Below are 24,308 nucleotides of genomic sequence, written 5' to 3' on the forward strand. Positions count from 1 at the left end.
TCTTTCGTCTATGAGCTGCACTTTATAAAACACGTGTGTTATGCTGTGGAATACTTCATGAGCATGGACAGTTTAATTATGGTGGTGGGGCACACTGGTCTTGTAAACAGTCATCTGTAATTCAAATGCATTTGTTTCCACAGAGTTATTCATGCAAAGAGAATAAATAACACCAACCTGCTGTTTGTGGTGGCTGAAAAGCTACCCTGCAATACCTGTGATGTGGAGAAACTCTCTCAGGAGGAGATAGAACGTATCCTTCCACAAATTACGTCTGCTTGACATTAAATTCTTTACTTTCATAAAAGTTTGAAAATTTGAATTTAGCGGCTCCTCTAAGTTTAAGTAAAATCTGTATCAGAGAACAGAGTATATGTGTGAGTTGGTAGCGACTATTAACAACTACTGTTTTGCTTGAGAAAGCAACAGTTATCAGGTTATTTTACAAAAGCGACATACACTTGTGTTACGGTCTCATTTATTATGCTATGCTTGTGGGATGGAGTAATGTCAAAAAGGTTGTGAGAAGATAGAACCCTGATGGTCCAAATTTGGGAAGTATCACACCAAAAACGTTTCTCACTCCGTGCCGCCCACATACACTGGCTGAGATATACAATCAATTCCATGACAACCTCTTTAACTTCAATTTGACAGTCATACAAGAAGATGCCTGTCTGAATATGCCACCACCACGATACAGAAAAGGACCCACCAACTGTTTTGATTACAACACTGCAGTACGTATACAAGCACACATACATACAAACACACAACAAACCCACATACACCAGCAGTCCCTCTGTGGATTTTGAACACTGTTCATTCAAATGGCATGTCTGGTAAAACTGTGTCCCCAGACTCAGTATAGTAATACTCAGGTACTCAAACATCAACGGTTCTGTTGAATGCATACAAAAACTTACAATGAACTTCCGCCTCTCTCTTTCGCAGGAGAACACTACAGACTGTGGGCGAGGACACTCCTTCCGCCCGTCTATCCACACTTTACTCCTCCTCCAGCTCCTCCTCCTCTCTCTAGTGGCCCACCCATACATTTTGCCTTTCTCCCTTTAACTTCTCCATCTGCCCATCTTCCTTGCCTCTCCGTATAATTCTGCATTCCTCCTTTATCCCCCCTCGCTCTAGTCATAAGTATTAAAGGGACTTCCTGTTGCCCTTATACGGAAGCCCGACATACTGCTTCATCCACTTAGCTTCACGGGTTGTTGCTTAGTGACCGTTGCAGAACTTTATTGTCTCCTGCCAATCAGCAGCCTTTGTAGGAGGAGCTAGACATTTCCCCGAAGAAGAAGAAGCTGAGGATGTCGTTGACGAAAAAAAAAATAGAATAATGAACCGTTGTGCGGTGCGGAGGCCGTGGCAGAAGAATAGACGACCGACTAGGACCAACAGAAACGAGGCAGTGCAGAGAAGAATGGAACGTTGGAACGTCCCCTGCTGCACTCCCTGCCAGAAAAAAAACGGAGGATTACGTTTTGTCAGATTCTGCCTTTACGGTTCAAGTCATCCTCCTCATCCTCATCTTCATCCCTTTAGAGGCCCCATGAGCTCTGTTTCATGGGTTTACCGCTTGCCTAATTTGACATGGGGCTACAGAACCTTCTGCCATTTTCTAGTAAACGGTAATGAGATCACAGAACTTTAATCAGAAAAAAAAGGAAACAATCTGTGAGTATTTAAAAGCATACCTCCATGTGCTAGGATATTACCAGAGAGGGAACATGATAGATGTTACGTATTTAAAATATTATTTGTTTATTTATGCACTATATCTACTTCTTGCCAAAATGAGATAGACTTGTTGCGTGGTCTTATTTTTCTAGCCAAACTAGGACGAGGAGAAGATTAAGGGAAACGAGTCACCTAATAGAACAGCAAGTCCAGTTAGGAAGAGAACAGTATCCAGTGGAACATCAAGTCCAGTTAGGAAGAGAACAGTATCCAGTGGAACATCAAGTCCAGTTAGGAAGAGAACAGTATCCAGTGGAACATCAAGTCCAGTTAGGAAGTATCAGTGACCCTGTGGAGACCAGGCCTGTATTTGAGTTTGCCTCATTTGCTCTTCTGTCATCTAGTCATAAGGGCTTCATTAGGCACCTCTTCCTGTTTATCTGGTCTACACAACTAGAGGCCCTGAACAATATGTTTTAATTAGCAGGTGTTTAGAGACAAACTGGAATATGGCACTCTTGGCCTCCCATATCACCCCTCCTCCATCCTCCATAGCAGTGTCCTGTGTGTCCATGGAGGCCATTTTTATACTCTTGACAAGTTTGTCACAGTCTATGTCACAGAACTTTACAACCATTAGCTGTTGTGCAAACTGGCTGTTCTGCGATCTGTCAGTGAAGATTAATGCGATGAATACCATTAATCATTTAATGTCATTTGGAGCACACACCTTTATTTGTTGATTTGATTTCAGAAGAATACATAGACATGATTTTTCAGTTATGCAATGTAAACACCATTGTATTGTATTCGTTCATATATTCATATCACAGTGAAGACGCAACTCACATCTTTTTCCTCCATTTGTTGTGCGTTGATTTACTTTTTCTGTTTGGAAAGTACAGAACACTGAGTTGAAGTAAATTCTTCACTCTCTCTAAGGTTTATTCACTCAGCCTTTAATGGCCGTTAGGGATATTTCTTCAAGATCCTCCATGCTGACTGTAGGGCTATGGTGTATTTAGGAGACTTTGGTCTGACCACAAAATTGGGAGTCACTCACTTTAAAAGACCTGAGTAACCTATAGGCATACATTAGTTCACACAGTTTTGAGTTGTTGCCATAGCCTTCAGATCAGACCAGAAGTAAACAACTTTTTTTCTGGGAACCTTCTGTAAATAATGGAAGCCTAATTCTTTGTTTTCCCTAACATAACTTCTTGAGATTAAAGCATCTTCTAAATCTAGTTGGTATGTGTTAATATGAGGAAATTAAAACATCTGATCTTAATGAGGGTCTGGTGTCTGCTCCGACTTACCAGAGAGGCAACCAGTATTACAATTTGACACAGATGAAGCTTACAGTCTCCACTTACAGTCTGCCATCTTGCTGTGGAGACTTCTCTATACACTGTAGAGTGGCACCATCTGCTGCTCTTTGTGGCCATCATCCATCATAAGCTTCTATAGTGAGCTTACAGGTCATGTATGCGAGTGTGTTAGCACGCATGTGCACACTGCACGTGTGCACCTGTGAATGTGTTTTCTGCAGTGCAGCAAATATACAGTGTTTGCTCTAATCAGGTGTTAGAGTGGGAAATAGATGTTTTTATTAAAGTATCCTGAGTGTGTCGTCATTGTCAGTAAGAAGAGGTAATGTGTCCGTTTTGCAGGTGTGAAAAGAATGTTTCACGTGTTGTCTCCAAGTCAGTTCACAAAATGTTTCACTTTTGTTTTTTTTATTTATTTTCATTGTGAAAACTTTACGTTCTTTCCATCTCTCTCTGACTCTTCTCTTCCTTTCACACATCACATCCTCAATTGTTAGAAAAAGAATAATTATTTTAGAAATCTATGGAGTTTCAGAGTTTAAAGTGTCCATTGTTGGTGGACATGGAATGTATACACTTCAGGGACAGTGTACACTGCCTGGAGCTCGATCTACCCAGCACGGTGTGTCATGAGCGATGTAATTTGTAGTCCACTCAGCAGTGTCCTGAGGTAATTTTGAGGTGTCAACCTTGCGCTTGTTTGTCGCTGATGCTAAAGCTACATGATGTGATTTTTTTTTTCCTCATTCACTTACAGTTGGCACATTTTTTTAAACATGGGTATCGCCTCACCATCACGGTTAATCACCAGAGAATGGCTGAGATAAACGTTAATTCGTTTATCTATTAGCTAACCCATTGTAGCGTACATTATAACAAACGCGTGAGCACGAAACAGCCACTGTACACTCGCGCTATTAATATGCTCATAACCTGCTATCCTTTGTGCCGCACATTACTGGACTCATACCGTGCTCAAAACCTCAAACCTATTGCCCATCGAACCTTAAAGCTAGCAAGCACACCACTTGAATATACGAACACATGTGCAAGTAGAGACGTTTCATTACGTAAGCCAAGGACACCGACTGTATTTCTGACTTTCGCCGATTTGCTGAATAAAGAAATCAGTGCACGTGTTCATGCCGTTGTGTGCAATGATCAACCCTGTCTTGTCAAAATCTGTTACACAAAAAAAAATCACACTCGTCATTCTGCTTTAGAAACAATGTGTTTTTTTTTCATATTGGAGGGAAGATGGAACTCTGAGAAGTCTAGATGAGAATATGCCTTATCCTGTCTTGTAAATCCAACGTCCAAAAGTTTGCTTAATTTCTTTTTAGAAAAGAGAATATTTCGCTTATTCGTACTAACATTTGAAAAGAGACAGTGACAGACATTTACATATTTTGGCAAGACGTTGACTTTAACCCATGAGTGTTTCTGTCTGTGTCACCACACTGAACAGACGTCCTTGTTATTTTAGTTGTTCAATTTTTTCGCCAAAAAAAAAATGTATTTAAAAAAGAAGAATAAAAGATTAAGTAGCTTGGGGAGGTTAAGAAGGGTTGGCTTTATGTGGAGTTTCTCCTCTAACCCTTACACCTCCTTATAGCAACAACAGTAGGCGCGTTTTCTCGGGGGAGACACGTGTGTGTGTGTGATTCTGTAGTCCTTAGTCTGGTGCTCCGTGACAAATGTGTGGAAAAAAATAATCAATAAACAAAAGAAGTCCGTAAAAGGTGAAACAGAATTTCGCATTAAGTGACGATAAAAAAATAAAGATTTCAATAACATAGGAATACAGTACTACTGAATATCATCTTGAGTTTGAGGTGTGATATCAAAGTGGGAGTTTATTTAGTTTGTTGGATTGTGTGTGGAGAGCGAATCGCTCCAGCTCTTTGGACACTGGGTCTATGTTGCTCCATTCTTTTGTACAGAAGTAACTAAAAAGATGAGGGAAACATTTGTAAAATATTGTGTCTGTGACTCCTTGTAAAATATTTTCAAATTGTTTATTACAGAGAATCAGTTATTAAATAATGTTCATATTTTTCACTTCATTTCAGTGTGTAGTGTTCATTTTTAATGGAAAAATATATTCCTTGCTCTAAATCATGCATAGTATTATTTCAATAGCTGTATTATGATTATGTCTATACCACATAAATAATTACATATATTTTACTGCTCATCTGATGAAATATCAGAATATCAGTTCCACACAAGTTGTGCTATTAAGAACGTTCAGGTTATACAGCAAATTTCATGGAGATTATATTTGATCAAAAGACTTTGCTATAGAAAATTTGGTCCTGTTTAGCCTAACACTAGGGACATAAAATTGAATGGAATAATTGAGCATGAGGGGAAAAAAGCCAGTGTAATCCACTATAGTTGGTCCAAATGTCATGTATAACAAAGTTAACGAAGGTGTTTACCCTAAGTTAGCGTTTGCAAGAACTCCAGGATGGATTTGTGCCAGGTGTCTGGATCATCAAGGTAACAGGCATGTCCAGCTCCCTTCATCACCACCACTTTGTGATTGGACAGGTTACTCAGATTCCTCAAGGTCACTTCGCCTAACTGGGTGTCCTGATCTCCATAAACGATCAGCGTTGGAACCTACGAAGACACAGAATGATTCCCCTTTATGCAAAACCACGACAGTTTAACTGTAGAAATAAGTTACTAGAATGAAATACATGAACTAAAAAAAAAATCAGTCTACACGCAAAATAACATTTTAACTAAATACTAATGGGCATGTGTACCCCGATATGAGACCACTGAAAGGTCGACATTTTGGGAAAGCAGTTTGAATTATTGTGCGACATTGGAAACTATCCAGCTATGGTACTACAAAATACAGTGCCTAAAATCTGCCTAATAATTTAAAGCTCAAAAGGATTTTTATGTTCACTTTCATGGCCTTGTTCCTGGTAGATGCTACTTGTGCAAGAAAAATGTAATGCTTAAAGTTTAATTTTAGAATTCTAGTTACACAGTATTCATTTCAAATTGATTAAATGTACAAAACTACTGACCTTGCTGCAAACTGAATTATGCTACAAATGTAATAAGGTTCGTAATATTTCAACCGCTCAGAAGAGTTGTCTGACCTTCACGGCGCGGTACTGCTCGGCCGGGAACTTCTCGGTGCAGATGGGAGCCACAGGGATGTAGGCCTTTACCTGCTCCGTGTGCTGTAGGAGGAAGGGGAGGGAGTACATCCCGCTGAGAGACGGGCTCACCACCACCACTGGTCCCGTCTTCAGGCCCTCACACACCTGCCTCAGAAACTCACCGGGGGCCGGTTCGGCCACGGGGGCGGGGGCCTGCGCGCACTTGGACTGACCGAAACCTTCGACGAGCAGAGAACACACATTAATGTAACTGAACGCTCACGTTTATCTCCAGCGTGGGAAATCATGGACACGTATTGCTAAAGCAGCTTTTTAAATTATTACACACAAGCTGTAGGTTTGTGCAGGCGCGTCTTTATAATGTTAGATAAGCTTCATCACTGCTACGCAGAGCCGGAGTGGCTAATCGACAGATTCGGGAGGATTCCCGATGGGCCGGCTCATGTCAATCTCTAGTTTGGGCCGATTGGGAGGGGAAAATAATTTTGGGCCGGATTTGGGCATGAAACTCCCGGGCTGAAAAAGTGTCCCACTCCGGCCCTGCTGCTACGTCACATCCATCTCAAGACAGTTAGAAGGACACGTGCTCAGGAGTAAGATGGACATTAACATGATGTCCGAGGACAAACATTTAGAGAAGTGTGAAATGTAGTCGCAGAAGAACAGCTGTCCGTTTGGAGTGACGAGGAAGGATAGGATCAGAAATGAGTTTATTAGAGGATCAGCACATGTAGCATGTTTTGGAGATAAAGTTAGAGAAGCGAGATTGAGATGGTTTGGACATGTACAGAGGAGGGAGGAGAGGTATATTGGTAGGAGGGTCTTGAGGATGGAACTTCCAGGCAAGAGGAGGAGAGGTAGACCTAAGAGGAGGTTTATGGATGCAGTGGTAGAGGATATGAGAGTGGCTGGTGTGTCAGTGGAGGACACTCAGCACAGGGCCAGATGGAGGAGTCTGATCCGCTGTAGAACAGCTGTCCGTCTCCCTGCCCTTGTTAGAATCGTTTATAAGTAGGTAAATAAGAACTGTGTCACGTGATCTTTCTAAAAGTTACAGACTATCAAGCTGGGTCAAATAAAAATGACACGAAAACTACCGAGCACTGGTGCCGACGGTCCGGTTCACCTGGTAGATCCAGAGCGAGGGCGCGGTACCCCGCCGCGGCCAGAGTCTCCATAGTCCCGGTGTCGACCCAGTTCTGCGAGGAGAAGCGGATCCCGTGGAGGAGCAGCACACTGAGCTTGGCTGGTTCCGGGGGGGCAGCCTGGCGGTAGAAGAGCGGGCTGGACCCACATATGTCCACACTCACCGTCCCCTCACACATCTGGACCGACGACATCCTGCTAGTCTCCGTCAATTGGATTCAGACTCAATCAATTCTTGATAAATGCGCGATTTGGGCTCAAACTGTTAGTCTACGGACTCTAGAGCAAAGTTCAGGCTAGTGGACTCTGTCCTTATTAAACCCGAATAAAAATTCAAATGGCAAACAACAAACTTTTGTTAACTGAAGACCTCTTCTGAAAGTGTTACGTATGTCAAAATGTTACGTATGTCAAAATATCCGAAGGCTCTGCAGGTTTGGTAAGAACATCCGAACCACACTCCCACTACACAAGACCAACAGCGCTCTCGGATCCCGGAAGGTTGGAGCTAAAATGATCGACCCAGTAGCGCCCTCTGGTGGCTGGAATAATATCTCCACGAGATGATCAACCCAGTAGCGCCCTCTAGTGGCTGGAACAACATCTCCACGCTGTAATGGGAACGTTTGTGTTGAAAATATATCAGTGAGCGGTCTTTTTACTTATATAACTTCACTTCGAGTACATGTAAATGGCCTTGAACTAATATATAAAGCTAGGAAAGCAAAGACCGTTATAATAGAAAATATCTTTCGCCCTAGACCTTTTGAATTTGCAGATTAAAGTAATTCAACAAAAACTACAATACATTTATTTTATTTTTTTAAACGCTTTGAACCGTTTAAGAAGTGTGTTTATAAAGGAAAACGGTGTCATATATTTATCTAGCACTGGTAGTCAAGCCCACAAATCAGATGAGGGTTTCCTTTCTCTGTTCCTTTATATCAGAAGCAGCAGACCAACTCTTGTCCCAAAGGTAATCTCAGAGGACACGCCACACACACACACACACACCGTCGGTTCGTTCCAGGACGGTCTCAGTCTCTCCAGCACCAAGCAGAAAGCCAGCAGAGTGATCCATAAAACATGCGTGTGTTTCTCTTTCTCCTGGCCGTGGCGTCCTGCTATGGCGTCGTTCAAGGTGAGGTTATTTGGTATCTGTTATAATTAGCCAGTTTAATCAACTTTAAGTTTGTTTACGTGCTTTGTTTTTCTTTGTTGATGTTGTTGAACATGTGGTTTACCGAGTCTTTAAACAACACGAACATAGTGCTACTGTTGTACTGGATTACTTGTGCAACGTTATACATTTTAATTTAGAAAAATTGTTCCTGAAGTAGCTACGTAGTTACAATATGGCCAGAATCCTAGCCCTGACACAAACCAGCTGTATACAGTATACTTAAAAGTTATTTCTGTGCTGCTTGGACATTAGAATTAATTAGAAGTAAATACGAGCCTATAATGACCATAAATAAGTCATTTAATACTAATGGCGTATGTTTCATTTCAGTTTGGAGGGGGGGGGGGGGTGCACTGTTCACTCCACTCAATCTAACATTATGTGAGTAGTGTGAGCAGGAGTTATCTCCCCCCCCCCCGTCCCATGTTAAACTACCTGTGGTTGATACTGTAGACCGCACTGGTGCGCGCATGTGCCGAAGAGGCTTCATCACGCAATTGTGCCATTCTACAGGACATTTGCAAAAACCATTTGCAGATCCAAAGGTCATGTGTGTCTACAGCCCCTCCATGACGATACGAAGCTGCACAAGGCTTGTTATTTCGAACCAGTCTGGAGCATGAAAGCCCAGTTCTAGCATAGTTCTGACCAGGCGTCCAACACCTGAACACATTTCTACAGTGTTGCTCACCACTGAGAACATTAATCTGTAGCTGCAGTCTTTAGATTTCCCTTTGTTTAATTGTGAATCAAGGATTTAAGAACAACAAAATGCCAGACCCATATTGAGTTTTTAAAAGTTATAAACAAGGTGAACTGGTTTTCTGTTGACACTAACACATTTTGCTCAGACTACTCATGTGACGTGTTAGGTTGGTTGGTGTGAACAGTCTCTCCTAAAGCTTAAATGAAATCAACACCACTGAGTAGCACCTTACATTTCGTTTAAATAACAAGGGAGATCCTGACTGTGTCATTCAGAAGTCATTCTTATGACTAGTCGTATGTATGGACTATTTCTCAGTGGTATACAGTTCCTTTCCAGAATTATCCAGAATTACAGTCTTGAAGATGATGGCAGAGTATGTGAGGATGCTCTATGCCCAGTGCAGGGAGAATTATATTGTAATGAGATGCATTTGCACGGCGCCCACTACAGGAAACTGACTGCTGGATCTCTCAGTGGAAACTTTGAGGAAAAGATACTATACAGATACATTCAGCACATTATTTAGCATTCAATGATTTATGGTTTTTCTGAAATTACTTGAAATACTCTGACATTACAAACTTTTTAGTGTCTGGTTCATGCTATATAGTGTTAGTCAATAAAATAATTAGCTCTAAATAAAATATGACAGGTGACACCAAGCTTTGAATAATAGTGTATATGAACAGTGTTCCAGACACAAAATACTATGTCACTATTTCTGTTCTGTAAATTCATCTTAAATTACAATCAATATAGTAAAAATAATTTCGTTTCTTAACTAGTTAATTCATGACCTATTGGTATTTAAGAAAATTGAATATCATTGTTATTTATAAATATTACCAGAAGTCTAAGCAATGGGTCTAGTGCTTCATATAGTGTTTCATAGGTTAGTAGAGCTTACAAACCTGCAGGAAACTGACCACATAGTCACTGCTGAAGCTCTGGGTATTACTGTTCCTCCAGCCTCTTCATCGTGTGTGTGTGTGTGGTTGTGTGTGTGTGTGTGTGTGTGTGTGTGTCTGGTTGTGTGTGTGTGTGCGTGCGTGTGTGTGTGTGTGTGCGTGTGTGTATCTGTCTGGTTGTGTGTGTGTGTGTGTGTGTGTGTGTGTGTGTGTGTGTGTGTGTGTGTGTGTGTGTGTCTGGTTGTGTGTGTGTGCGTGCGTGTGTGTGCGTCTGTGTGTGTGTGTGTGTCTGGTTGTGTGTGTGTGTGTCTGGTTGTGTGTGTGTGTGCGTGCGTCTGCGTGTGCATATGTGTGTGTGTGTGTGTGTGTGTGTGTGCGTGCGTGCGTGTGCGTGCGTGCGTGTGCGTGCGTGCGTGTGTGCGTGCGTGCGTGCGTGTGTGCGTGTGTGTGTGTGTGTGTGTGTGTGTCAGAACACCGCAGTGCTCTGAATGATTTCCAGCGTTCCGAGGGGAGAGAGCTGGTTCTGAAGCCGTGGAACGCTGACCGTGAGACTCTACACCCCGCCATCACTCTGGAGGAGTGTGCCAAAAAATGCAAACTCAGCCCAGACTGCAGGTCCCACAATCCCCCACTCCTCTCCCAGCATCCCTAGCTGTCTCAGTTTTTCTCAGTCTATAGTCCAACTTTCATCTATCTGACATATCATTGACTAGAAATGATCACGTCTTACCACATACAATGAATGACTAAATAAAATATAATATAATATAAAACACTTTTCGTGTATTAAATCCAGTCCTAAGTTATATTTTCTTTTTTCTACATAGTATGTAGTTGTCCCATGCAAAACTTTCATCCGGTTTATTTTGGTATGGGTTTCCAGAGCCTTCAACTATGAGTTTCGCCCGTCTGCGTCTTGTAAGCACCTGCCCTGTGTGGGCAGTGTCAATGACGCTGAGGTGAAGAGAAACGTCAACTGTGACCTGTATGAAATGAAAGGTGAGATTTGGAAAGCAGTGGACATGATGTTGGTGTCGTGTCAACGGATGCTGTATGTCACTGAAGTGTTTTTCACTGCCCAGTCTATGTGAGGAAGTGCATTATGGGTAAAGGAGAGGACTACCGTGGAGAGGTATTCAAGACCGAGTCTGGACGAACGTGTCAGCAGTGGTGGTCAAAGTTCCCTCATGATCACAGGTAGGAAAAACATTAATAACATCATAACATAGTGATTAATACAGCTGGCATATAGGTGAGTGAAAAATGATAGTAGACACAAAAAATTTAATAAGTTTTTGCTAGTGTATGTGTATAACGAAGGCTTTGAGTAATGGGTCAGTACTGTGTGCAGATGGACCCCTTCACCCACTAACGGACTGGAGCTGAACTACTGCCGTAACCCAGATGGGGACCGTATTGGACCCTGGTGCTACACTACAGACCCAGAGCGCAGATATGAGAGCTGTAGTATTCCTCAGTGCAAAGATGGTACGGTTCATGAGTTACTGTCTTACACTGGAATGAAGATGGAATCAGTGTCAATTATATGGAGTGGCCCACTAATCCTGAAATGTTAATCTCAGCTAGGCTTCTTTACCCGCTACAAATAGGCTTATTAACAAATAATTGAATTTAAAAGTGTTTGCAAGTTTACATTGCTGTTGTTATATGTTTAGTATTTTTAGTCAAGTATTGTGTGTGTGTGTGTTTGTGTGTGTGTTTGTGTGCGTGTTTGCATGTGTTTGTATGTGTGTGCCTGTTTGCATGTGTTTGTGTTTGCATGTGTTTGTGTTTGCGTGTGTTTGTGTGTGTGTGTGTGTGTGTGTGTGTGTGTGTATAAGAGGTGTGTATTACCTGTAATGGCGAGGACTATAGGGGTCAGGTTGACCATACAGTGAATGGTCGTGAGTGCCAGAGATGGGACCAGCAGTTTCCACACCAACACATCTATCAGCCAGAGAAGTACACTGCACCCACTACACCCACTGCACCCACTGCACCCACTGCACCCACTGCACCCACTGCACCCACGGCACTCACGGCACTCACGGCACCCACTGCACCCACTGCACCCACGGCACTCACGGCACCCACTGCACTCACTGCACCCACTGCACTCACTGCACCCACTGCACTCACGGCACTCACTGCACTTGACATCCAGCATCTTGCATACTGTGTCGTATGTGAACTACACACTTCTCAGCACCCTGTATACTAGACTGTATACTGTATGCTCCACATTATGAATACTCCATACTACATACCTCACACCCTATGTACTACATATTACATATGAATGTGAATGCTACGTACTTGACTGACATGTTTGTTGTGCAGGTACCCTGATAAAAGTCTGGATGATAATTACTGCCGGAACCCAGATGCCTCCCCTGTACCCTGGTGTTACACCACCGACCCAGAGGTGGAGAGAGAGAGCTGCGACATCCGAAAGTGCTGTGAGTGTTTGGTCTGCTGTCCTGACCAGGGCTGGGCCCTCACCTCCCACTGACCTGATCTGATCATTAGGCTGAGTAGTTTACGTTGACCTTATTCCATGTTTAATATTCATATGACTCATTCCCTCTTTGAAGATATTATCATTCTGGAGGTGCACGAGGCATTTTCAGTAAACATGAACAAAAAAACAACGAAATGAGTCCGCTCTGTTTCAGAGCGCATCTGAAACACTTAATTATCATGCGTGATAATCAGATAAATACAACATGCAAATATACAAATACATCTGCATAAATTTGCAACGATTACATAGACATGAGGCTATGGCATATTCATGTGCTCTTTCAACACATACACGAGACAAAAGCTCCTCAATGTTGGCTCTTAACTGGTACTGATCCAGAAATTATGACTTTCGTAGAAGGTCAAAACAGAAGTACGTTTGCAGTGCAGTTTTTTATCTTTATATTAAGTTTCCCATTTAAATTCAGCTGCTTTTTAACGAGTCAGCTATTTCATGAGTTCTTTTTTAATTTATTTCATTCATTTTAGATTCAGGTTTAATTTTGGTGGTTACTGTACTGTGTCCAATCGTGTAGCCAGCGATGTGCGTGATACTTTTGATGGATCTAGATGTTTTTCTCATCACAGCCTGAATATTGTTTATGCCTGTTGCTTGTTCACCAGAAACCCCCAAATGTTCCACACAATCTTTTACTTTTGCAGTTTGTGTTGATTGTAGTAAATATTAATTATGTTTGACTGTTGAACCTAAATATGTTTTCTTTCAGCTTGCCAATATATTTTCTTCTTTAATAGCTAGCTTACTGTAGTTCTGTGGTGTTTTGATTGTATTTTGCATTTAATAAGTCCAATGCCAGAAAATGATGCTTGTATCACTTAATCCTCCATGTGTGCCAGTGTACTCACTGTGTGTTTTAGCATAGGTTCAGTTTTTCACATATGTCTCTTCTGTCCTCTCTCTTTAGCCTCTCTCTCTCTCTCTATCCTTCTCTCTCCGTTAACATCACTCCATTGACCTGTTCCTGCCCTCAGTAAAGCGTCCATCTGCGTCTGCCCTCCTCTTCCCTCCTCCAGCCGAGGTCCCGAAACGCCGCAACCGATCCAGCTACACCACCAACTGCTTCCGGGGTCGCGGGGAGGACTACCGGGGCAAAGTGAACGAGACCACCTCGGGCATCCCCTGCCAGCGTTGGGACGCTCAGAGCCCCCACGAGCACCCTTTCTACCCCCACACCTATGAGTGCAAGTAAGTGTTGGGCTACGGGTGTGGCTGACAGCTGGAGTTCAGCCTAAAGTCAGAATGTGGCCCTATGTGAGGAAAACTTTAGAAAAACATTAAATCTAAAGGCCACTTACTCTGTCCTAGATGAGGTCTTAACTTTAAAGTGGAAAAAAAAAATGGGACAATTTTTCATCCTGATTTGGGTAAAGCCTCTGGGGTGGTGAAACTCTTGCCAGACTGCTCAGTTAAGGGCTTTAATTTGCTGTCCCTGCTGCTGTTTCTCGTCTCAGAGGGCTGGAGGAGAATTACTGCCGTAATCCAGACGGGTCAGAGGCACCGTGGTGTTTCACATCAGTGCCGGAGATGAGGACGGCCCTCTGCCTACAGATCAAGCGTTGCGCTGACGACATCGAGGCTGAGGGTGTTGTATCAGTTTACTGCCCCCTGGTGGCTGAAAGTGGTGTTTAAAGTCATTTTTAGACAGGAACGCTACACGCAAAAGACTGATCAATCTGATTTTATGAGATTTCATTCACTGTTAGCAATGCTACCATTTTTGTGTGACATACACCTTTAATGTTTTGCACTTTAACTTTTTCAGAGAGCTATTAAAATGGTAGTGTAAATATTTTTTGTAAAAGTTACGTTTGTGTTCTTCTTTTTAGACTGTTACAATGAAAATGGCAAAAAGTACCGTGGTGTTGTCCGCAAAACTCGGAAGGGCATCCTCTGTCAGAAGTGGAGTGTTAATACACCACACAAAACGAAGTAAGGCCACCAACACGATTCAGAAGGACAATGAAGGTTCGGTGTCCTGCTCATAAATGACGTTTACTCTTAAATATGAGGGAGCGTCTTTGTTGTTGTGAATCGGTGGTGTCCAGGCGGTCTCTGGTTCAGCCTTTATAGATGTCTAGCAAACCAGTCACACATAATATCAAATTGGTAAGAGGAAACTCCAGGGTTTTTCCACATCCTTTTAGCCGGTGTATATGCGAAATGGTGGCTTCTCAGAAACAGGTGATGGTTGGTTGTGTATGGATTTAATTTCATATTAGATTCAGCCGGTTTGAGGGAAAACAGCTGTATTTAAAAAATACATACTGATCAGGTGCATGCCAAGGTCAGACCAGCATATAAATCATTAAGGTATATATTCTGATGACCTGAATCTGCTACTGTATTCAAATGTGACATTTACCTGTGTCTCCTTATGAACTCCAAGAGAGAGAATTGTTTTGTTATGAAAGGTTTTTTGTTTTGGAACATTTGACAAAACGTTTGTAACATAGTGTTTAGCAAGCAACGCATTTTGTCATTTTACCCCGTGGACATTTTCAGGATCAACCCAAAGACTCACCCAGAAGCCAACCTGACGGAGAACTACTGCAGGAACCCGGATGCGGACCTGCACGGTCCGTGGTGCTACACCACCGACCCCAAGATCGAGTTTGATTACTGCGCCATCAAGCAATGTGGTAAAGAGTCTGATACTCTTTTGCGGTCCCTCTCTCCTCTACTGTCGTGGATCCATTCTCTGTTACTCCCATGCTCACAGGACTGCGAGGTTGTACTCCTTCATTACACGTCACCTATATATGTTACTCTTTATCTACACACACACATATTATTGACCAATAGAGACATCCTTACGATTAGCAGCAATAAGCTTTGAGTCCGAATGTTTTCCAGTGGACAATGTGCCAATGAACTAAATATGTAGACAGAAGCCTGTGTTTCGAGCACCTGTTGTGTTCATATTTTTATACAGCCGGAGTGAAGGTACCCATCATGAAGCCACCAGGTAAGTCACCGGTATTCTGGGGTGGGTTTCCCGAAACGTTCTTAGCGCTAAGTACTTCTTAACCTCGTACGTTTCATACGAGGTTACGAAGTACTTAGCGCTACGAACGTTTCGGGAAACCCACCCCTGTTCTCCGTGCTGCTTTGAATATCCGTACCAAAAAAATAATAATAAAATGGTCGCCGTATGCATTTGTGTGATCTGGGTGCACTTGAACAGTGAGTGTGGTGTTCAACGAGTGCGGCAAGCGTGACGATCGTACGGTGAAGAGCAGGCTGAGGATTGTGGGCGGCAAGCCGGGAAATTCTCCGTGGACGGTGAGCCTGAGAGACAGGTCAGCCCTCTCCGTCCAGCGTCCCCGTCTCCGCCCCCTCTTCTCCTGTCCCCCTGTCCTCTATCGCCAGTCTGCACATATGAGATCATCGATGCATAAAGCACCTTTAACACTCTCCTTGTCTCGCTGTCTCTCTCTCTCTCCAAACAGGAAAGGGAAGCACTTCTGTGGCGGGTCGCTGGTGAACTCTAAATGGGTCATCAGCACCAAACAGTGTTTCTCGTCCTGGTATGAGTCTATGCAAGAAAACCCGTACAACTGCATTCAGAACCACACATTGTGCTGCATTGTGCTGTTAGTTTTGTTTTATTTGCTGTGTGTGTGTGTGTGTGTGTGTGTGTGTGTGTGTGTGTGTGTGTGTGTGTGTGTGTGTGTGTGTGTGTGTGTGTGTGTGTGTGTGTGTGTGTGTGTGTGTGTGTGTGTGTGTGTGTGTGTGTGTTGGTAGTTATGTGGAGCTCACAGGTTATGCTGCTATGATGGGTACTCTGTTCCAGAACCCAAAAGAAGGAGAACCGGACATGCAGACCATCCCTCTCAACAAAATCGTTTGCGGACCTTCCGAGTCCCACCTAGTCTTGCTGCAGCTAGAAACGTAACTCTTCCGGTCTTTCACACCAACAGGTCTTGAACAAGATCAGGTCAAAGGTCATCACATGCCTCTCTTTGCTCCTGCAGCCCTGCCAAGTTTAACGAGCGTGTGTCACAGATTTGTCTTCCTCCAGAACGTTACATAGTTCCAGAAGGAACCGTCTGCGAGATTGCCGGATGGGGGGAAACAAAAGGTACGACACCCAGCAGAATTTCCCGGGGCTTGTCTGTCTGCATTTTTGTCTGTCTGTATTACTCAGCTTCATCCTGTGTAATCCCCCCCCCCCCCTTGGTCTACCTGTCTCTCTCTCTCTCTCTCTCTCTCTCTCTCTCTCTCTCTCTCTCTCTCTCTCTCTCTCTCTCTCTCTCTCTGCCTGTCTCCTGTAGGAACAGGGGATGAATCAGTGTTAAATGTGGCTCAAATGCAAGTCCAGAGCAACAATGAGTGCAACCAGTACTTCAAAGGTCGTGTGAGGCAGAATGAGATGTGCACTACCCCGTTCTTCGGCGGGGTTGGGGCCTGTGAGGTAGGGGGACCAGTTCACCGGAAACACCCAGGCAACGAAACACAGCAGTACTGTTGTTTTACTGTTGCTGTTGTTTTTGGGGCGCTTTGAGTAGTAGATAAAATAGTGCCGGGAATGTAGTGAAGCTCGATGCACTCCCTGGCCTCCCTCATGCTCCTAACATGTAGTAAGAACACGTAGTCATCCGTCAGCTCAGTTCTGCAGGCGAACTATGCAGACCCCATGCACCGTAGAATTTTAGGATCATTGGTCATCACTTGTGCTTTTATACTATAATCCATTGTTTGTTCGTTTAACTGTTTAAATGGACGCTCCATGCAAATGTTAAACCATACTTTAAAGCTGGATACAGTTTCATTGGAGACAGTAAAGATGGCATTCAGTGAAACATGCATAATGAATAACTTTACTAGCTCAAATCATTTTTTTCCTTTTTTTTTTTTTATGTCATGTCTGATTTTTACTGAAGGTGACATTTAATTCCCTATTCCAAAATGACTTCATCACATGACCACTGCTTCAGTAGCTCATTATATCCAGCTACAGAGTAGTGCAGGAATCTGTGCCAAATCTGTTCAAACAGCTTTCACTATTAGGGGTCACACCACAGATTGTGGAGTTTGCATGGAATGACACTTTCAGAGTGGTAGTGTGAGATGTTCTCTGGTAATGAAGACCTGCAACCTGCTCTTAGGCAAGATGCTTTTAACTTACTGTGTGCAAACTTGCATCACACATTTCCCCTAAATTGTGACAAGTAGGCTTATTTTTGCAGTTCTGCATTTTCAAAGTCTGCAACTGAAGATTGTGAAATGAGTAAGTGATGCATTTGGTACAGCGGTATTCTCCATCTCACTGTCTGTCTGTCTGTCTCTTTCTCTCTACCAGAGAGACTATGGTGGCCCCCTGGCATGTCAGAACAGTGACTGCTGGGTTCTGGAGGGTGTGATAATCCCCATGCGACGCTGTGGTCACCCGGGCCAGCCCAACATCTTCATCCGCGTCTCCATGTACGTCGACTGGATCAAGAAGGTCATGGAGATGGCGTAGCAGGTGGCCGGACTTCGGCCCACACCGCGGCCTGCTGCTACCCCGATATAAACACCCACAGGCAGCAAGCAGGACCAGAGGAATTTACCACAACTCTAAGCCAAAGTCCAATAAGGCTGACAGTAAATTATTACAAGGAAAAATACCCTATTCAATTTTTTTAAGTGTCAGTACATGTTTAAAGTATAAACATGTTTACTTAAGTGAAAGTAAGTGTAATTTTACCGGGGCAGTGTAATTTTAAAGCTTATTTATCTTTCATTATAATATTGGCTTTTACACTGAGCCCTGAAAAGTCTATAGGACCTTTTATTATGGAGTTTGTAGGCCACTTTATTCTTGCTGACCGCTGCAAAGGTCTCAGTGAATGTGCTTCACTTATCACAACCTGACATTTTCACTTCAAATGCAGCGACTGGCATTATAACATTAGTACTCTGGTATTTCTATATATTCAATGAGCTTTTATTATATAATGACATCACCTTTAAATTAAATTGAGGTATGAATGAATGGTTAACATGGTGAATGTTTGTTGTAATCAATGTGTGCTTGTATTAGCTAATTACCGTATTAACTATGTTGTATTAGGCATTCATATACTGTATTAACTATGCTCATTATAATTAAAAAAAAATTAAAAGTCCTTGAACATACTGCTTAAGTAAGTCACTTTTGTATTCTGTACCCATACTTGCCCCTACCAACCCATTCTTCCAGTTCTAAGTAAATTACACGTTTTCTTGACCACTTTAAGAAATGATTTCGAGTAGATCTACAACCTAAATGAATTCATTTATATTCAAATAGTAATAACTAATCTTTTCTGACTTCTGGAGCCTGTGCCCAACAGCCAGAAAATCACCCAGCAATTACCTCAAAACATGCCCTATAGCTCTTCGTCATGCTAACAAGACTTTGATGGCAGGCTGTTTTGGGGGGGGGGTGGTTGGGGGTAGGTGGGGGTGGTTGGGGTGTTGGGGGTAGGTGTGGGGGTGATTGGTAGCAGAGAGACTCAGTTCCACACACTCCTGCTCATTCGTGCACTGGGACTTGTGTAACATTCTAGAATTGGGTTTATAACAAATCTCACGCGCTAGAACACCTGGAATCCGAGCGCGCGCGCTTACACGCGCATTCACGCGCTGTCAGATTGGATCTTGGTGTTTGATGCGTGTTCCGTAGAACCTGCGCCACTTGGCAACAGTGCTGACGGAACATGAAACCAGATGTTGGTGGAGGTCGGGCGGGCTACTGTAAGCAGCAGCTCGTTTCCATGTAAGTGACTCAGTAATGGTCTTGATTTGTCAAAGCACTAAACGGTCAGAAATGAAGCAGGGTGAAGCACCTTCTCATCACTGGCTTAGTCACAGCCTGCCGTGTACCTGCACATGATTTAGTGGAAATAATCGTTTTATTCAGCTTAAAATGCCTAATTTAGATAAATATCCATCAGAGCTGCTGTGATAACTCTTATGATGCGAGACAAGTTGTTGAGTGTCTGTTTTATCACAGTATACACGCAATATGAATTAGAGATGGGAGGCGCCTGTATACAGCACACAGGGCGTTACATCCATAACATCTTGTTCTGACGTATGGCAGGATAATAAGAAAAGTCATCAGCTTGATATGCCACAAGCAATTACAAAGACTTCATGGAGTATAAGGACGAGCGATACTATTCTGTCTGTGGATAACATCTGGTAAATGAAGACATCTCATTAAGAACCATAGTCTATTTGTCGTATTTACCTTACATGGAGAAGGAAGTGGAATAAATGGTAGTGTACAGGACTGAAAGGTGTTCACGAGCTGCTTCTCGGGTAAAGTAACCTATGGAAAACCATGAGATTTGAATGCACATCTGCAGACCACTGTTTTTGTTCACGGAGGGCAGATCTGAATGGTGTAGTTGTAATCTAACAGGACTTGCATTAATGCTCCCAAGTCACATAGTTGATGACTCTGATTACTTCTAAACCCAGCTGAAAGCGAGATGAAGTTACTTTAGGACCGTTACATTGGACTTGGTGCAGCGGTCAGTTTGCGTAGACACGACCAATATAACCAAGGGCGAATATAAACGCGCCCGGACATTATATTGGCTTATTTATTTATCATTAATGGAAATATGTGAGCCTGTATTTGAGTCTGATGGCAGGCTTTTTGCAGACATATGACAGTATGATTGCCGTCTCTATTATGACAGTATCATTATAGTTTCTCTGTTTTTATGTATCAACTGTTTGGCGTAAGTGGCTCGTGGGAGTTTATCTAAACTGAAAGATAACAGTATTAGAAGGAATGGTAATAGACTATTAATCAGGACATTATTTCTCTTCTGTTAAAGAACAGTTAGGGAACAACTGGATCTATTCTTTCTTCTATTCTTTCTTCTTCTATTGTTGACTTTACGATTTCAGTACTGTTATGCCGCCCCTGTGTTACTAAGGTTGGGTTACTAAAGTTAGGTTACTAAGGCTGGGTTACTAAGGCTGGGTTACTAAAGTTAGGTTACTAAGGTTATGTTACTAAGGTTGGGTTACTAAGGTTGGGTTACTAAAGTTGGGTTACTAAAGTTAGGTTACTAAGGTTGGGTTACTAAGGTTAGGTTACTAAGGTTGGGTTACTAAAGTTAGGATACTAAGGTTGGGTTACTAAAGTTAGGTTACTAAGGTTAGGATATTAAGATTGGGTTACTAAAGTTAGGTTACTAAGGTTAGGTTACTAAGGTTGGTTAAGGTTAGGATACTAAGGTCATGTTTTCATCTCTACCGCAACACATGCACTGAAAGAATGCGGGGAATGTGTCCTAATTACCAGCCGTATTGAGAAAAGACCCTAAATACTTGCGGCAACGTTGAAATCATAACGCACTTTTCCTCTCTATTTTTATGTTCAAAACCCACGTGCATTCCACAATGTTCAGTAACGCCATTTTTCTGATTTTCTTTTAAACTTGATATTGTGTCATGAAGTGCTGAGTGTAAGCGTTTACCCCCAGAAGCAGAAAAATGCCGTCTAATGTATTTTTCTTTTGTACTTAGGAGTTGTAGAGACTTTTTACTCTTTATCGGTCGTTGATCCAACATAATAATCGCATTTATTAACATCGGTGACCCCCACACCCCTACCAGGACTGTGTGTGAGGTTCATGCGTGTGTGAGGTGAGCTCCGGGCAGGATGGACGAGGAGATGAGTGGAGTTGGAGAAACGGAACCAGCAGCGACGGTGGCAGCCGAGGCTCCACCAGCACCGCGCCGAGGCCGGGGTCGACCTCGCAAACACCCGCAGGTGCCCACGGAGCCTCTCGCCATGCATCTGGGCTGTTGGTCCTCTCTACCACTGCGAGGTGAGCTGAGAAAATAAAAACGTAACGAGATGAATTGCGTCTTTCAGGAGCCTGTAGGTCCTGCGGCTCCCAGGAGGCCAAGGGGAAGACCCAGAGGCAGTAAGAACAAAACCAAGCGTGCTACCCCTACAGTAAGGGAAATACTTAAAAGTACCTTTAGCACTATTTGGGCCAATAGTGGGGAACTGCATATTCAAAGAAAATGTCTTGCTCTGTCTTTTCTATTTATCTGTGTGCTAAAAGGTAGAACCACCAAGGGTGAGAAGACCTCGTGGCCGACCAAGAAAATGGGTCAGTGTCAGAGGCGCACACACCCTGGCTTTAACATGCTTTTTAAAATGAAATATCACAGAACACATTTGCATCTCCTGTTCTCTCTCTTACTAACCTACAGCCTCAAGCAATTCAGCAAGAAGAACCACAGGTAAGTGAAACATTCACAACTCTTTCCTAGTAGCAACTTCAGCGACAGCAAACACCGACTCGCCTAGCTGTGCCCTTCAGCTGATGTGAAGAAACTCCCAGTGCTTCAGCGAAACCCAGTTATGACTCGAACCCAGCCAGAAACCCCCGTTACTCATAGACACACAGACGGTACATCAGATCAAGGTCCCGAATGACTCAGTGGTTCTAAGGGAAACTGAACGTGACCGTTATCCTCTGCTCTCGGTTTCCTGTCTCCAACTGCCTCAGTTCTCGGTGTCGCAGGCACAACCACTCCGCTCTCGTGCACAGGTGTGTTCACCTTCACGTCTCCCCCGCTCTCCTACCAACAGCTTCAGGGAGAAGAGGCGGAGCCAGGAGAGAGCCCGCCAACACAAACCCCGCCCTCACCATTGTCACAAGAGGAGCCGGTCTAAAACTACCTCACTGGTTGGTCTGAGACTCTGCTGTTTTATACACTCATTTAGACACGTTGCCTTTTTTCACTCATTTCACCGATCTGATTTATCATACCTTTCATATCTCCATAAAAAAATACATATAAGGCTTATGAACTTGCCAAGTTTGAAAAGAAGTGATTTCAGCTAAATATCACCAATAAAACAATTCAGGAACCAGCACCTATTCTAAGCATTGTGAAAAGCATGTAGTCTAAGGATTTGTAGTCTAAGGATTTGAATTTGGTTATTTGGGTGGATCTTTTTAATTCTCACTTGAACCACACACATCTATTTATGTATATGACATTAAGGATGGCATGTCTAAAGCCACACAAATTCCTGTGAGAACAAAGTATATTAGAAGTGGACATTTCTCTGTACTGTCTCGGTGTAGGTATACGGACATTTAAATTAGTGGTGTCAATTCCAGGTTCAGAGATTAAAAGTCCTCACCAGGATATTGCTCAAGCTTGCTAGATTTTCTAATTAGCAATCCAGGTAAAATTAGTGGAATCAAAACAATCCAGGAAGCCTGAGCAAAATCCTGGTGAGGACTTTTAATCTTTGAACCTGGAATTGACACCTCTAAATGAACTGAAATGCTTTTGCAAAGAAAACCGTTCAACAGGGTCCTTGCCGCTCCAAATGAAACCACATTTATTTATGTAAACTTGTCCATGTGGTAATGATGTTATAGTGTGATAAGATTATCATGTTAAGTGATCATCACTTTCTGCAGTCTACAATGACCAACACTATCTGTCCTTTCCACTTATTCATGGCCAAAACAGTTGATCACCCTTATTCTTGTTTTTTTTATGTTTTTTTTATTTTACTATTATGTTGCTGTTGATGTTGTAGCAGCAATTTTAACAACAACTGTAATTATTGTTATTAACACTTCCTATATACCTTTTTAGATTAATTTTAAAGGCACATACTAATAGCCCGAGTTTGAATTCTGCTCAGGACATGCTCTCAGTGGTCAAATTTAAACAAAAAGCTTGAATCTTGTAGACTAGTTTACAGTGTGTGCAGGGCTTCCTTCTCTCAGTATAGCCCTTGACATATAACTATTATGTGTTAATGTCAGTGTTTACAGTGGTGTGAGCCGTTGAATATTTAAACTGCAGTGAAGATTTAAAAGATATTTTTTACAGTAAAACATTCTCATCAGGGCATTTTCAGCTGCAAATCTGTAAAACTTGATACAGACGGGTTTAGATATTGATTTTGTATTAATTGATTTTAGATATAAAAATCTGTGAAGTCCAACAATAATTTTAAACAAAGTTTACAATGTACAATGTAAAGTACTCTTTAGGTGGAGTTCTAAGGTTCTAACAAGCAATGAGACGCAGTACCTCTGTATATCAGTACTCAGTACCTCTGTATATCAGTACTCAGTACCTCCAGATCATATTTGTTTCTCTCTACCTGGTGAAGATGTAGAGTATTACTGTGTTTTGTCATAACCCACATTGCTGTGTTTGTCTAAAGATTTGTTTAAAGACATTATTTTAAACTGTTGGAAATTATGCTGATTTGCAGTAGGTAATCTGTACATGAATTATCTTCCTGTGCCAATAATTAATTTTATTACTACACCGTTTAAAATAATTGAATTATGTTGTTTGCAGGGCTGAGGACACAGAATAAGTAGTGTACGGATTGTAAATTGTTGAGACTACGTTATCAAGGGCCAAGTGGCATTTTACATTGTATGAAAAGTTTCAAAACATGTCTCAAGTCTTAGCTCAGGTTATTTACCAGTTTATCCTATTCACTAAAGTTAACTCAAGTAATTCTTCTTCTTTACCTCATTTTTGTGCTTTTTCAAGTACTAATATAAGTCACTGTAAAACAAGAAAATGCAATGTACTTACTATCTTTTTTTAATTGAAAGGCACCCAATGCAGCTTTTATATTATATATATTA

General features: G+C 42.3%; 4 protein-coding genes across 6 annotated transcripts in view; 3 read left to right on the top strand and 1 right to left on the bottom strand.

The window, feature by feature from the left end:
• cacna2d2a (calcium channel, voltage-dependent, alpha 2/delta subunit 2a) overlaps positions 1–1,407 on the top strand; it is an 83,978-nt gene extending 82,571 nt beyond the window's left edge. The window contains exons 37-39 of the mRNA XM_077013686.1: positions 144–253; positions 658–740; positions 955–1,407. Of these exons, the coding sequence (XP_076869801.1) occupies positions 144–253; positions 658–740; positions 955–1,077 (316 nt within the window). The 3' untranslated portion in view covers positions 1,078–1,407. The remainder of the gene's footprint in view (positions 1–143; positions 254–657; positions 741–954) is intronic.
• A 991-nt stretch (positions 1,408–2,398) lies between these two features.
• Positions 2,399–7,838, bottom strand: abhd14b (abhydrolase domain containing 14B). The gene is made up of 4 exons (XM_077013968.1): positions 7,302–7,838; positions 6,152–6,393; positions 5,471–5,654; positions 2,399–4,975 (listed from the first exon to the last, which is right to left on the bottom strand). Exons 1-3 carry the CDS (start codon positions 7,513–7,515, stop codon positions 5,472–5,474), a joined length of 639 nt encoding a protein of 212 aa, XP_076870083.1. The 5' UTR covers positions 7,516–7,838; the 3' UTR covers positions 2,399–4,975; position 5,471.
• A 484-nt stretch (positions 7,839–8,322) lies between these two features.
• mst1 (macrophage stimulating 1) lies at positions 8,323–18,794 on the top strand. The gene is made up of 18 exons (XM_077013967.1): positions 8,323–8,462; positions 10,592–10,736; positions 11,005–11,120; positions 11,204–11,318; positions 11,473–11,609; positions 11,963–12,083; positions 12,462–12,580; positions 13,680–13,851; positions 14,118–14,248; positions 14,493–14,595; positions 15,169–15,305; positions 15,599–15,631; positions 15,851–15,965; positions 16,116–16,193; positions 16,411–16,557; positions 16,641–16,747; positions 16,941–17,080; positions 17,969–18,794. The coding sequence occupies exons 1-18, from the start codon at positions 8,408–8,410 to the stop codon at positions 18,128–18,130; spliced, it is 2,133 nt and encodes a 710-aa protein (XP_076870082.1). The 5' UTR covers positions 8,323–8,407; the 3' UTR covers positions 18,131–18,794.
• A 909-nt stretch (positions 18,795–19,703) lies between these two features.
• Positions 19,704–24,306, top strand: LOC143521283 (uncharacterized). 3 transcript variants are annotated; one of them, XM_077013988.1, is made up of 6 exons: positions 19,704–19,836; positions 21,271–21,427; positions 21,533–21,616; positions 21,729–21,776; positions 21,880–21,909; positions 22,262–24,306. In XM_077013988.1, the coding sequence occupies exons 2-6, from the start codon at positions 21,317–21,319 to the stop codon at positions 22,343–22,345; spliced, it is 357 nt and encodes a 118-aa protein (XP_076870103.1). In that variant the 5' UTR covers positions 19,704–19,836; positions 21,271–21,316; the 3' UTR covers positions 22,346–24,306. The 3 variants fall into 3 exon arrangements, with proteins under 3 accessions (XP_076870103.1, XP_076870104.1, XP_076870105.1); XM_077013989.1 differs by having other exon boundaries at positions 19,727–20,585; positions 20,670–21,427; XM_077013990.1 differs by having other exon boundaries at positions 19,727–19,956.
• The last annotated feature ends 2 nt before the right edge of the window (positions 24,307–24,308 follow it).

Source organism: Brachyhypopomus gauderio, chromosome 8, assembly GCF_052324685.1.
Source record: "Brachyhypopomus gauderio isolate BG-103 chromosome 8, BGAUD_0.2, whole genome shotgun sequence".
Classification (NCBI taxonomy): domain Eukaryota; kingdom Metazoa; phylum Chordata; class Actinopteri; order Gymnotiformes; family Hypopomidae; genus Brachyhypopomus; species Brachyhypopomus gauderio.

What these genes read in the sequence shown, in the direction of transcription:
- mst1 (XM_077013967.1), top strand. Translation starts at nt 8,408, where the DNA reads ATGCGTGTGTTTCTCTTTCTCCTGGCCGTGGCGTCCTGCTATGGCGTC. An exon ending in CTGCTATGGCGTCGTTCAAG is followed by an intron (nt 8,463 to 10,591) that starts GTGAGGTTATTT and finishes TGTGTGTGTCAG; the next exon opens with AACACCGCAGTGCTCTGAAT. An exon ending in CACATCTATCAGCCAGAGAA is followed by an intron (nt 12,084 to 12,461) that starts GTACACTGCACC and finishes TTTGTTGTGCAG; the next exon opens with GTACCCTGATAAAAGTCTGG.
- abhd14b (XM_077013968.1), bottom strand. Translation starts at nt 7,515, where the DNA reads ATGTCGTCGGTCCAGATGTGTGAGGGGACGGTGAGTGTGGACATATGT. An exon ending in CCTCGCTCTGGATCTACCAG is followed by an intron (nt 6,394 to 7,301) that starts GTGAACCGGACC and finishes TGCTCGTCGAAG; the next exon opens with GTTTCGGTCAGTCCAAGTGC. An exon ending in AGCAGTACCGCGCCGTGAAG is followed by an intron (nt 5,655 to 6,151) that starts GTCAGACAACTC and finishes GTGTCTTCGTAG; the next exon opens with GTTCCAACGCTGATCGTTTA.
- LOC143521283 (XM_077013988.1), top strand. Translation starts at nt 21,317, where the DNA reads ATGGACGAGGAGATGAGTGGAGTTGGAGAAACGGAACCAGCAGCGACG. An exon ending in GACCTCGCAAACACCCGCAG is followed by an intron (nt 21,428 to 21,532) that starts GTGCCCACGGAG and finishes TGCGTCTTTCAG; the next exon opens with GAGCCTGTAGGTCCTGCGGC. An exon ending in TTCAGCAAGAAGAACCACAG is followed by an intron (nt 21,910 to 22,261) that starts GTAAGTGAAACA and finishes TCCTACCAACAG; the next exon opens with CTTCAGGGAGAAGAGGCGGA.